A 12,176-nucleotide genomic window follows, 5' to 3' on the forward strand; every position below is an offset into this window, starting at 1 on the left:
CATGGAGTCAGGTTATGGAGTATGAGCATCTGTGGAGCACGTGGGGCTCTGGTGTCTGCAGCATGTACAGTTGAGAGAGGTGGCAGTCCTGGTCCTGGGATGAAGCAATAGCTCCTTCTTTCGTGAGGCGGCACAACTCAGCAAGTTCTTCTCTGGCAGGTCTCCCATGGCAATAACTATTAGTTACCTTAGTGTGAAAGCTGCTAGTGTTTTCTGCAAGGCAGGCACCTGTGGTCCATGTCTGTAAACACTTAACACTCCTTCTGCAGTGCTCTCCACCATTGGCCCTCACATGTTGGGCTGTAAAGTGTAAACATATCCTTACATTGACCTTGAGCAGCTGCTAATTTGTTGTGATTGGATTTTCCTGGGCTTGGACACATCTTCTACTGAGCCTCATATCAGCAACAGAAAAAGTCCTGCAGGAAGCTGTGGGCAGAGAACAGTGTGTAGACTCTGCTTCTCTTCCTTATGTCACTCTGTGTCTTTCTATCCTTCCCCTGGTGAGGTCTCCAGCAATCTGTGACCTTAAGGGCCCAGTAATGTAGAGCAGCTAACTGCCCCTTCAGCTGGATTCCAACTCCTTTGTCTTGAGAAGCATCCCATAGATTCATTGTGAGATGAGACAGATGCACATTTGTGATGGGGTTGCCCCTCCCTGTAGTCAACATGTACTTCACCAAGGTTTCTTTGCATTCAGGTTGCTGCTGTGGAGCAGAGGATGTGGAGGCTCCTTGTGAGCAGAGCATTTCTGTAGAAGTTTCACCTGCCAGGACTCCCAAGGGAGCTCCATCTTCCCAGAAGACCCACCCCTGGGAGATGTGTGGTCCAGTCTTGAGAGAGATTTTCCACTGGGCTCAGCAGCACGGAACACAACACAGCCTGAAACTGTTGAGGTGTGGGGCTTGTGCAAAACGGTTTTATTTCAGTGCAAACTTTCAGCAGCACCAGGAGCAGCACGTGGGAGAGAAACCCCTCAGAAGCAATGTAGACAAGGCCTTGTTTGTGAAGAGCTGCAGATTCCACGTGTCAGGGAAGCCCTTTCCTTGGGGGGAGGTTGGGAAGGACTTCCTGGGCAGCTTGGGACGTCAGCAGCAACAAGCCACTCATACCAGGGAGAAGCCAAGCAAAATCACACAGTGTGGAGCCACTTTACCAGGCAGAAAAAGTCATTACACCTGGGGAGAATGCAAGAAAGCCTTCAGCCCCAAACGCACACTTGTTCAGGACCAGAGTGTCCACGCTAGAAGACAGTGTTTTACATGCCATGAATGTGGGAAAACATTCAGGTACAAATCCTCATTTGTTGTGCACCAGAGAGTCCACACTGGAGAAAGGCTTCATGTGTGTGGAGAATGTGGCAAATCTTTTAGGCGAAATTCAACCCTCAATCAACATCGAAGAATTCATACTGGGACAAGGCCATATGAGTGCAGCAAATGTGGGAAATCCTTAAGCCACCAATCTGTCCTCATTCATCCTCAAAGATGGCAAAATGGAGAAAAGAGTTATGTGTGCAGTGAATGCACAAAATGTTTTAGCCATAGCTCGGTGTGCATTCAACATAGGAGAGTTCAAATTGGAGAGAGGCCTTATAAATGTAGTGACTGTGCGAAATCCTTTACCTCTAGCTCTGCCCTCAGTTATCATCGGAGATCTCACACAGGAGATAGGCCTTATGAGTGCAGTGATTGTGGGAAATCTTTTATCTCTAGGTCTGACCTCCGTTATCATCAGAGAGTTCATTCTGGAGAAAGGCCTCACAAGTGCAGTGAATGTGGGAAATCTTTTATCACTCGTACTGCACTCCGTTATCATCACAGAGTTCACACTGGAGAAAGGCCTTTTGAGTGTAATGAATGTGGGAAGTCCTTTACCCGAAGAAATAACCTCATTATACATCTGAGAGTTCACTCAGGAGAAAGGCCTTATGGGTGCACTGAATGTGGAAAATCTTTTACCTTTAGCTCCAGCCTTCGTTATCACCACAGAGTGCACACAGGAGAAAGGCCTTATGAGTGCAGTGAATGTGGGAAATCTTTTAATGATAGGTGGACACTCATTCGACACCGGAGAATTCACACTGGAGAAAAGCCTTATGTGTGCAGTAAATGTGGGAAATCTTTTACCTGTAGTTCCACCCTGCAGTATCATGAGCGAGGTCACCTGGGAGAAAGGCCTTATGAGTGCAGTGAATGTGGGAAATCTTTTACCACCAGCTCTGCCCTCCATTATCATCAGAGAGCGCACACAGGAGAAAGGCCTTATGAGTGCAATGAATGTGGGAAATCTTTTATCTCTAAGTCTGACCTCCATTATCATCAGAGAGTTCATTCTGGAGAAAGGCCTTATGAGTGTAGCGAATGTGGGAAATCTTTTATCCGAAGAAATAACCTCACTTTACACCAGAGAGTTCACACAGGAGAAAGGCCTTATAAGTGTAGTGATTGTGGAAAATCTTTTAACAATAGGTGGACACTCATTCAACACCAGAGAGTTCACACAGGAGAAAAGCCTTATGTGTGCAGTGAATGTGGGAAATCTTTTACCTGTAGCTCTACTCTCTGTTATCATCAGAGAGCTCATGCGGGAAAAAGGCCTTACAAATGCAGTGAATGTGGGAAATCTTTTACTTCTAGCTCCACCCTTCGTTATCATCAGAGAGTACACACAGGAGATAGGCCTTATGAGTGCAGTGAATGTGGGAAATCTTTCACCTCTAGCTCAGGCCTCCGTTATCATCACAGAGTTCACACTGGAGAAAGGCCTTATGAGTGTAGTGAATGTGGCAAAACTTTTAAGGATAGATCACAATTCAATAAACACCAGAGAGCTCACACTGGAGAAAGGCCTTATGAGTGTAATGAATGTGGGAAATCCTTTAGCCAAAAATCTTCCCTCTCAATACACCAGAAAATTCATAATAGAGAAAGGTCTTATGAGTGCAGTGAATGTGGGAAATCTTTTACCTCTGTGTCTGGGCTTGGTTATCATCAGAGAGTTCACTCAGGAGAAAGGCCTTATCAGTGCGGTGAATGTGGAAAATCTTTTACTAATAGCTCAATACTGATTCGACACCAGAGAGTTCACACAGGAGAAAGGCCTTATGTGTGCAGTGAGTGTGGGAAATCTTTTACCAGTAGTGCCACCCTCTCTTATCATCTGAGAGTTCATGCAGGAAAAAGGCCTTATGAGTGCAGTGAGTGTGGAAAATCTTTTACCTCTAGTTCCACCCTCCGTTACCATCAGAGAGTTCACACGGGAGATAGGCCTTATGAGTGCAGTGAATGTGGGAAATCTTTTATCTCTAGCTCCAAACTCCGTTATCATCAGAGAGTTCACACTGGAGAAAGGCCTTATGAGTGCAGTGAATGTGGAAAATCCTTTAGGGATAGTTCCCAATTCAGTCAACACCGGAGAGGTCACACTGGAGAAAGGCCTTATGAGTGCAGTGAATGTGGGAAATTTTTTATGCGAAAATCTACCCTCTCACAACATCAGAGAGTTCATGCTAGAGAAAGGCCTTAGATATGCAGGGAATGTGCAGTTTCCTGTTCAGTGGAATGACACCAGAGGAAGCTGTGAGGAGCCATTTGTCTGAATTGATTCTCATACATCTGAGTGAACAGTGAGGAGATTTCCTCTTAGTTATGTGGGAAGGTTCTGTAAATATGTGGACGTTTCTAAGCTGTCCGAAGCTCTTTCTAGATTGCTGTCACTCCTAGTTTCTGTGGCCAAAGCCATTTCCCCTCTACCACCTGGCAGGTGTGCATCGGTCACCACCCCCATGTGCTCAAGGAAGCTGACCTCTGTTCTCCCAAGTATTATAGCAAGTTAGGAGTAACGTGAGCCCTTGGGGGTCAGCTGTCTGTCTGCCTTGACTACTGGATGTGGACCTGAATCAGTGTTGGACCAGAAAATATGAGTTGGGCTGTCAGCTTGCAGAAAATGACTGCCTTTTTCAGAGACATGTGGTCTCACATGATCCTTGTGATGAATTTTTCCAGCTTCCAAATCATGAACTCAGCCTGCCTGCTGCACATTCTTTTGTCGTGTTTCAGGAGTCTCAGTGATGACCCTGAGTGGAGGGCTGCTGTGAGAACCTCAAGTGCATCTGAGAGCAGTTACCTCTTCTACATAGGGGGTCTCATGGGATGTCAGCACTGCGTAGGGGATATCTTCCCCAGATCTATGAAGAGCCATGTGTGCTGTTGTCCACAGTTCATTGGGTGAGGGTCACTGGTTGTAAGACCATTTGGTCCAGGGAAAACCATAATTGGTACAGAGAGACTGGCTTACCAGGGAGTGGAGGAGACTGCAGCCAACTAGATGGAATGTGCCTTTTCTAGAAGTGCATCCAGAAATGGTTCTGTGACAGCAACTGTGAGGATCAGGTTGTACACAAATCTCAGGACGTCCAGGCATGTTTATCTTCTGTAGCTGAAGTCATCAAAAATAAAAGATTTTGTGGATTTCTATAACCTCACAATGCTGTTTACTTCAAGGTCATTACTACACAGGCAGGAAAAAGAAAATGGGGATTTATAGTCCACGGACCTGGCTCTTCTGACCCAGGCAACATTCCTGTAGACTCAGGTAGAAATGTCCTTCATTTCTCGCCATATTTGTTGTCACTGAGAGATGGCTGATCCCCAGAGGGCACGAGGAGACGGTGGAGTCAGTACAGGGTTGCCAAACCTATTTTCCGAAAAGTGGGGTATACAGATTTTTTTCTCTTGAGCCAATTTTTAAAGCGTTGTTAAGGTATAATTGTACTAAACTGCATATATTTAAAGTGTACAGTTTGATAAGTTTTGACATAGGTGTGAACTGAAACCATCCTCATAGCCCTGATAATGATCTTATCTCTGTATATTTTCCTCACATCTTATCATAATCTCTTCTCACCATTCCTACCTTTCCAGCTAACATTTCAGTTACTTTCCTTACAATAGATAACTTTACATTTTCTTGAATTTGTATGACTGGAATCATAAACTGTTTACTGTTTTTATCTGATTGCCTCTATGTTTCATAATTTGAGACTCATCAGTGATATATGAGTAGCTCATCTCTTTCTGAGTAATACTCTTATCTATGGATATACCACTGTTCATCTTTTTGTGGTCATTGAGGTTATGTCTGTATTTTGACTATTGAAAATAAAGCGGTTGCAAACATTTGTGTCAGTTCTTTATACAATGTATGTTTCTATTATGTTTCGTCAATAACTTAGAGTGCAAATGGCTTGTTGAACTCTTGAAGAAACTGCCAGACCCTGATCTAACATGATTGCTTGGTTTTGAACTCCCACCAGCAGTGTGTGAAAGTTCCATTTCCTCCAAGTCCCTGCCAATACTTGATATGGTCATTCTTCAATGTCATCTTTTTAATAAGTGTATAGTGCTATCTCAGTGTCCTTTTTTTTTTTTTTTTTTTGTGAGGAAGATCAGCCCTGAGCTAACATCCATGCCAATCCTCTTCTTTTTGCTGAGGAAGACCAGCCCTGAGCTAACATCTATTGCCAATCCTCCTTTTTTTTTTCCATTTTTCTCTCCAAAGCCACAGTAGATGTACGTCATAGTTGCACATCCTTCTAGTTCTATGTGGGACGCCACCTCAGCATGGTCAGACAAGGGGTGCGTCGGTGCATGCCCGGGATCCGAACCCAGGCCACCAGTAGTGGAGCGCGTGCACTTAACCGCTAAGCTATGGGGCCAGCCCCTCAGTGGCCTTTTAATTGCATTGCCTAAAGGATTCTTGATTTTTAGCATTTTTCGTGTATTTACTTGCCAATTGTTTATCTTTTGTATAATTTCTGTTCATTCCATTTGCCTATTTTATTCCATATGAGTTATGGCTATTTACTTTTTCATTTTCAAATAAGACACTGAAGCAACACAGACATATGTTGGAATTTTACTCTTAAATGGCGTGACATTTTTCTGTATGGAGTCATTGTCTCTAAATACTAGAACGCTGTTTCCTCATTGTTTTTCCTCAAGCTTTTTGTGTCACACATAATGTCATGGTGAGGAATACCATACACGGTTAAGTTTCGTCTGCATTATTACCATAACCTCCATCAGTTAACTCCAGGCATTCAGTAATATAGTAAATCTAGCCCTGGTTTCTAGTGTTTGCCAATTTCCACGTTGTAATTTCTCCCACCATGGAAGTGAGATGGGCACAGAGAAGGAGCAGAAAAATTCCACTTGGATCCCCAGGTGTTCGGTGAAAAACCAAACTTGGCATGTGCAGGAGACTTGACAAGGCCAGGCAGGCAGCTGGGGGCTGTGGGGAGGTGGGAGGTTGCGGAGGCCTCACAGGCGGGAGACATTAGAATCCTGACGGGCTGGAGGGGAGAGTTCTCCCTGAACATCCTGGGGGGTCTTGGAGACCCTGAGTGGCCTGACCTTAGTGACAAGGTATCAGAGCAGACACCTTCGGTTCTCAGTTGCCTCCTCCGACCCCAACCGGGACCTTGTAAGGGCTTCTCACCCTCTGGACGCTCTCCGTCCCGCCCTTTTCCTCGTTCCCTCGGTGCTCACTGCCTGTTGGTCTCCAACCGGGGTTCCCCTTCCGTGCGTCTCCCACCGCTGTGGGCTGCTTTTCCAGACACCACAGCTCCGGGAGGACTCTTGCCTTCCCGGGGTGGGGGGCGGCGGGTCGAGGGGCCTCCGGGCGCCCCACGCGGGCGGGTCCCGCTGGGGTCTCCCTGCTCCCGCTTCCCGGGGCCCCTGGGGAGGTCTTGTCCTCCGCGGCCCCACGTGCTTCCAGTCACCAGAGCCTCGTGGGGTCCGAGGTCGCATCTGGAGGGGACGGAAGGTGGGGGCGAGCCAGGTCGGGCGCAGGGTGGGGTGCTGGGGGCCCACGGGGCAGCGCAGACCCACGGTGCCGGGGCGGGCGGCCCGGAGGAGACCCCCGGGGGGTCGCACCCCGCGGAGGGGGTTCAGGAAGGAGCCTCCGCACCGGGCCCTCTTCTCCCTCTAAGGCGACGCCACGCCCAATGCTCCCGGCACTCCTGCCCGGCGGCCCCGAGGGACGCGGCGCGGTCCCGGCCCAGCTCCCGCCCCCGGCAGCGCCCCGCCCTCCGCCCCCCGGCCCGGGGACGCTCGGAGCCGCCCCGGCCCGCCGCTCGGGCGCCCCCTGGCGGCGCACGTGACCGTCGGGACTCAAGTCCGTGGTTCGGTTGTCCGTGGTGTGTTGTCGAGGGAGAAATGAATATCAGACAGCGGACCACAGAGGCAGAAAGCGCAGAGAACACTCAGCGGGATGAATGCCAGAAGCTCCATGTAGCTTGTCATTTTCAAATTACAGAAAATCAAAGTGAGGAAGTAATCCTGAAAGAAGCCAGAGGGGACAAATACCTTACCTGTAGGGGAACAAGATAGGAATCACACTCAACTTCTCCTCAGAAACCATGCGAGCAACAAGAGAGGGATGAAATATTTAAAGTGTTGAGAGAAAACCATCACCTTCCTAGAATTCTGTACCTGACGAAATTACCCTTCATTAGTGCAGGGGAGAGGAAGCCTCTGTCAGACAAACAAAAAGTGAGGGGATTTGTTACCAGTCAACCTGCCGCCTTAGTCCATTCCGGTTGTTATAACAAAATACCACAGACTGGGTAGTTTATAAAAAATAAGTGTTTATTTCTCACAGTTCTGGAGGCTGGGAAGTCCAAGGTTAAGGTGCCAGCCTGGATGAGTTCTCTGGTGAGGACCCTCTTCCTGGTTCATAGCCCTTCTTGCTGTGTCCTCATGTGGTAGAAGGAGCTAGGGATCTCTCCCGAGCCTCTTTCATAAAGACACTGATCGTGTCCATGAGGCCTCCAACCTCATGACCTAAGCCCCTCCCAACCGCCCCACCCCCTAATACTATCATCTTCAAGGGTTAGGATTTCAACATATAAATCTTGCGGGGACACAAACATTGAGACCACAGCACCTGCCTTGCAAGAAGTGTTAAAAGCACTTCCTTCCAGACAAGGAAAATGATGTAGGTCAGAAACTCAGAGATCAACATAAAGAAAGGAAGAGCATCGAAGAAGGAATGAATGAAGGTAAAATAAAAAGTATTATTTTTCTTTTTTTTTTGTGAGGAAGATCAGCCCTCAGCTAACATCCGTGCTAATCCTCTTTTTGCTGAGGAAGACCGGCTCTGAGCTAACATCCATTGCCAATCCTCCTCCTTTTTTTCCCCAAAGCCCCCCAGTAGATAGTTGTATGTCATAGTTGCACATCCTTCTAGTTGCTGTTATGTGGGACACGGCCTCAGCGTGGCCGGAGAAGTGGTGCATCAGTGCGCGCCCGGGATCCGAACCTGGGCCGCCAGTAGCGCAGCGCGCACACTTAACCGCCAAGCCACGGGGCCGGCCCCAGTATTATTTTTCTTATTCTTAAATGACAAACAGAGAGCAGTTTGTTCAAAATAGTAATACCAACAATGTATTATGTATGCCTATCTATGTGTGTGTGTATATATATGCTTATTATGCTTTTCTGTAAATAAAATGAATGGCATCAATGATACAAGTGACTGGAGGAAAGAATTGGGGTAATTTTGTTAGTGTAAGGTCCTCACACTACCTGGGAAATGCTATAGTGTTATTTGAAAGCGGACTTGGATGGGTTGTCATTATTGATTGGAAACTATGGCAACAACTTAAAAAAGTAAAAAAAAGTAGTATAACTGATATGCTAAGAAGGAGAAAAAATGGAATCATATAAAATGCTGATTTAAAAACACAAAAAAAACCCCAGAAAAAGAGTAGAAGGCAAAAATTGGAACAAAGTGGAAATTAGTAACAAATATGGTAAGTATTACTCCAACTATATTAATAATTCCTTTGAATGGCAAAAGACTAATTCAAAGACCAATTCAAAGTGATTTTCGCAGTGAGTTGAAAACCAAGATCCTGCTATGGGTTGTCTACAGAAACTGCGATGATATATTTGCACTGTTTGAAGCCTCTGAGTTTGCAATGATTTGTTACAGGGGCAACGGACAATGAATAGAGGGACAGACATGGAAACAAATGAAATAAACGAGAAAGACAAAGTTAGAGCAAGTCAGTGAGTGCTCACTTCTTTGCGAAGGTTCTGACAGTGAGTGACACCGTGGTGTCAGTGTGGGTAAGGAAACTGCTTTATTTACTGTGGCTTCATTGCTTGACAGCATCCATTAGCTGTCAGCAGGCAAAGGTGTAATTTTTTTTTTTTTTTTTTTTGCTGAGGAAGATTCGCCCTGACCTAACATCTGCTGCCAATCTGCCTCTTTTTGTATGTGACTCTCTTTTTGTATTTGCCCTGGCCACAGCATGGCCACTGACAGACGAGTGCTGTAGGTCTGCGCCTGGAACTGAACTGGGGCCACAGAAGTGGAGCATGCTGAACGTAACTACTAGGCAACCAGGGCTAGCCCCCAAAGTATGATTTTATTTTGATGTTTCCTCCTAAAATTTTTCAGACATGACTGGGTCAGAAATGACCTGAGGACTACAGGGGGCAAAAGTTAGTTGGTAGCTAATTGGAAAGCATTCAAGTCATTCTGGTTTAACAAAACCCACCCTTGACCTGATTGAGGAGGTTCTGTGAATGTAGGTATGGGAAGGATAGGGCCTCATCACAGCCTATTGCATGAACTTAAGCCCAATAACTATTCACAGAGTGTATGCAAGTTTATAAATATGAAATCATACTCCAAGAATAACATAAGAGTATAGAATGAAACAAGCATTTAAATGTCATCATTGGCCTAGAAACAGACACTTAGATCAATGGAACAGAATAGAGAGTGCGGAAATAAATCCATGCATATGTGGGAGATCAAGATTTGGCCACCTTGAAATCTATCTCTTTACCTTGGTTGTTTTCTCTGAGGACATTTGACCTCCCCCACTAACTGCCTAAAGAATTTGACATGGTGGCTCCTTCCTGGAACAGATCTATCATGATGGCTGTAAAGATAACGTAGGGTAAATGTTACAACAGGAAAGGCACCAACAAGCCCCTCTTATCAGGAGTTCTGTCTCTCTGGCCACATTCTCTGGATGACCCTGCGAAGAGTTGCCAGACAATCATTTACATTTATAAGGGAAATCTCCATTTGTAAATGTATCTCCCTCTCTGTTTGGAGAAGAGAGGGGGATGAGCTCATCTCTAGTGACTTGTCAATGTGGAAGGTGAGGCCTTGAGCTACATAATAAACCTTACTCTTGTTTACTGTGCTTTAGTGGTAATCTCCTGTAACTGACTCCCCCCACCGCCAAAATCCTCCTTTGTCATTGGCTGAAAAAGATATTTAAGACAAGAATTTCTGCTATTGTGTTGAGAAACGCAGTGTCCCTGCTTTCTCCCATGTATACATGTTATTAAACTTGGTATTATTTTCTCCTGCTAACCTGTCTTGTTGATTATTTGGCCAGCCAGAAGAACCTTAAGGGAAAGGGCAGAGGGAGATTCTCCCTCTCCCCCGACACATATGTAGTTAATTTATTTATGACAGAAAGCCAAGAATACACAATGGGAAAGGATAGTCTCTTCAATAAATGGTGTTAGGAAAACTGGACTGCCAAATGCAAAAGAATGAAATTGGGCCCCTATCTTGTACCATAAACAAAAATCCACACAAAATGGATGAAAGACTTAAATGTAAGACCTGAAACCATAGAACTCTTAGAAGAAAACATAGGGGGGTAAGCTCCTTGCCATTGATCTTGGCAATGATTTTTTAAAAATTATTGTTATTTTATTGAGGTCATAATGTTTTATAACATTGTGAAATTTCAAGTGTACATTATTCATCAGGTACTGTATAACTGCATTGTGCTCACCAACAATAGTCGAGTTTGTATCTGTCACCATATATATGTGCCCCTTTACCCCTTTTGCCCACCCCCCAACCCTCTTCTTTTCTGGTAACCGCTAATCTATTCTCTTTGTCCATGTGTTTGTATATCTTCCACATATGAGTGAAATTATGTGGTGTTTGTCTTTCTCTGTCTGGCTTATTTCACTTAACATAATATCCTCAAGGTCCATCCATGTTGTTGCAAATGAGATGATTTTGTCTTTCTTTATGGCTGAGTAGTATTCCATTGTATGTATATACGACATCTTCTTTATCCATACATCAGTTGGTGGGCAGTTGGGTTGCTTCCACATCTTGGCTATTGTGAATAATGCTACAATGAACATAGGGGTGCATCACTCTCTTTGAAATGTTTATTTCAAATTCTTTGGATAAATACCCAGTAGTGGGATAGCTGGATCATATAGTATTTCTATTTATAATTTTTTGAGAAATCTCCATACTGTTTTCCATAGTGGCTGCACCAGTTTGCATTCCCACCAGCAGTGTATGAGGGTTCCCTTTTCTCCACAACCTCTCCCACATTTGTTATTTTTTTGTCTTGGTGATTATAGGCATTCTAACAGGTGTAAGGTGATATCTCATTGTAGTTTTAATTTGCATTTCCCTAATGATTAGTTATGTTAAACATCTTTTCATGTGACTGTTGACCATCTGTAAATCTTCTTTGGAAAAATGTCTGTTCATATCATCTGCCCATTTTTTTGATTGGGTTGTTTGTTGTTTTTGTTGTTGAGTTGTATGAGTTCTTTATATATTTTGGAGATTAACCGCTTATTGGATATATGATTTGCAAATAATTTCTCCCAGTTTGTGGGTTGTCTTTTCATTTTGTCCCTGGCCTTTGCCTTGCAGAAGCTCTTTAGTGTGATGTAGTCCCATTTGTTTATTTTTTCTTTTGTTTCCCTTCCCTGAGGAGACATGGTATTCAAAAAGATGCTGTTAAGACCAATGTCAAAGGGTGTACTGCTTATATTTTCTTCTAGGAGTTTTATGGTTTACATCTTACCTTAGAATATTTAATCCATTTTGAGTTAATTTTTGTGTATGGCATAAGATAATGGTCTACTTTCCTTTTTTGCATGTGGCTGTCCAGTTTTCCCAGCACCATTTATTGAAGAGACTTTCCTTTCTCCATTGTATGTTCTTTTTTGTGTGTGTGTGAGGAGGACTAGCCCTGAGCTAACATCTGATGCCAATCCTCCCCTTTTTTCTTGAGGATGATTGGGTGTATGCACTTAACCACTTGTGCCACCGGGCTGGCCCCCATTGTATGTTCTTGGCTCCATTGTCGAAGATTA

At 44.8% G+C, this 12,176-nt stretch overlaps 1 protein-coding gene across 4 annotated transcripts in view; it reads left to right on the plus strand.

The window, feature by feature from the left end:
- Positions 1-5,195, plus strand: part of LOC131397538 (zinc finger protein 814-like) — a 47,701-nt gene extending 42,506 nt beyond the window's left edge. For 3 of the 4 annotated variants that reach the window (XM_058530586.1, XM_058530585.1, XM_058530587.1), the window contains exon 3: positions 701-5,195. In XM_058530586.1, coding sequence (XP_058386569.1) covers positions 701-3,528 — 2,828 coding nt within the window. In that variant the 3' untranslated portion in view covers positions 3,529-5,195. The remainder of the gene's footprint in view (positions 1-700) is intronic. The other variant, XM_058530588.1, reaches the window with a different exon arrangement.
- The last annotated feature ends 6,981 nt before the right edge of the window (positions 5,196-12,176 follow it).

The sequence above is a fragment of the Diceros bicornis genome, chromosome 34 (assembly GCF_020826845.1).
Source record: "Diceros bicornis minor isolate mBicDic1 chromosome 34, mDicBic1.mat.cur, whole genome shotgun sequence".
Taxonomy (NCBI): domain Eukaryota; kingdom Metazoa; phylum Chordata; class Mammalia; order Perissodactyla; family Rhinocerotidae; genus Diceros; species Diceros bicornis.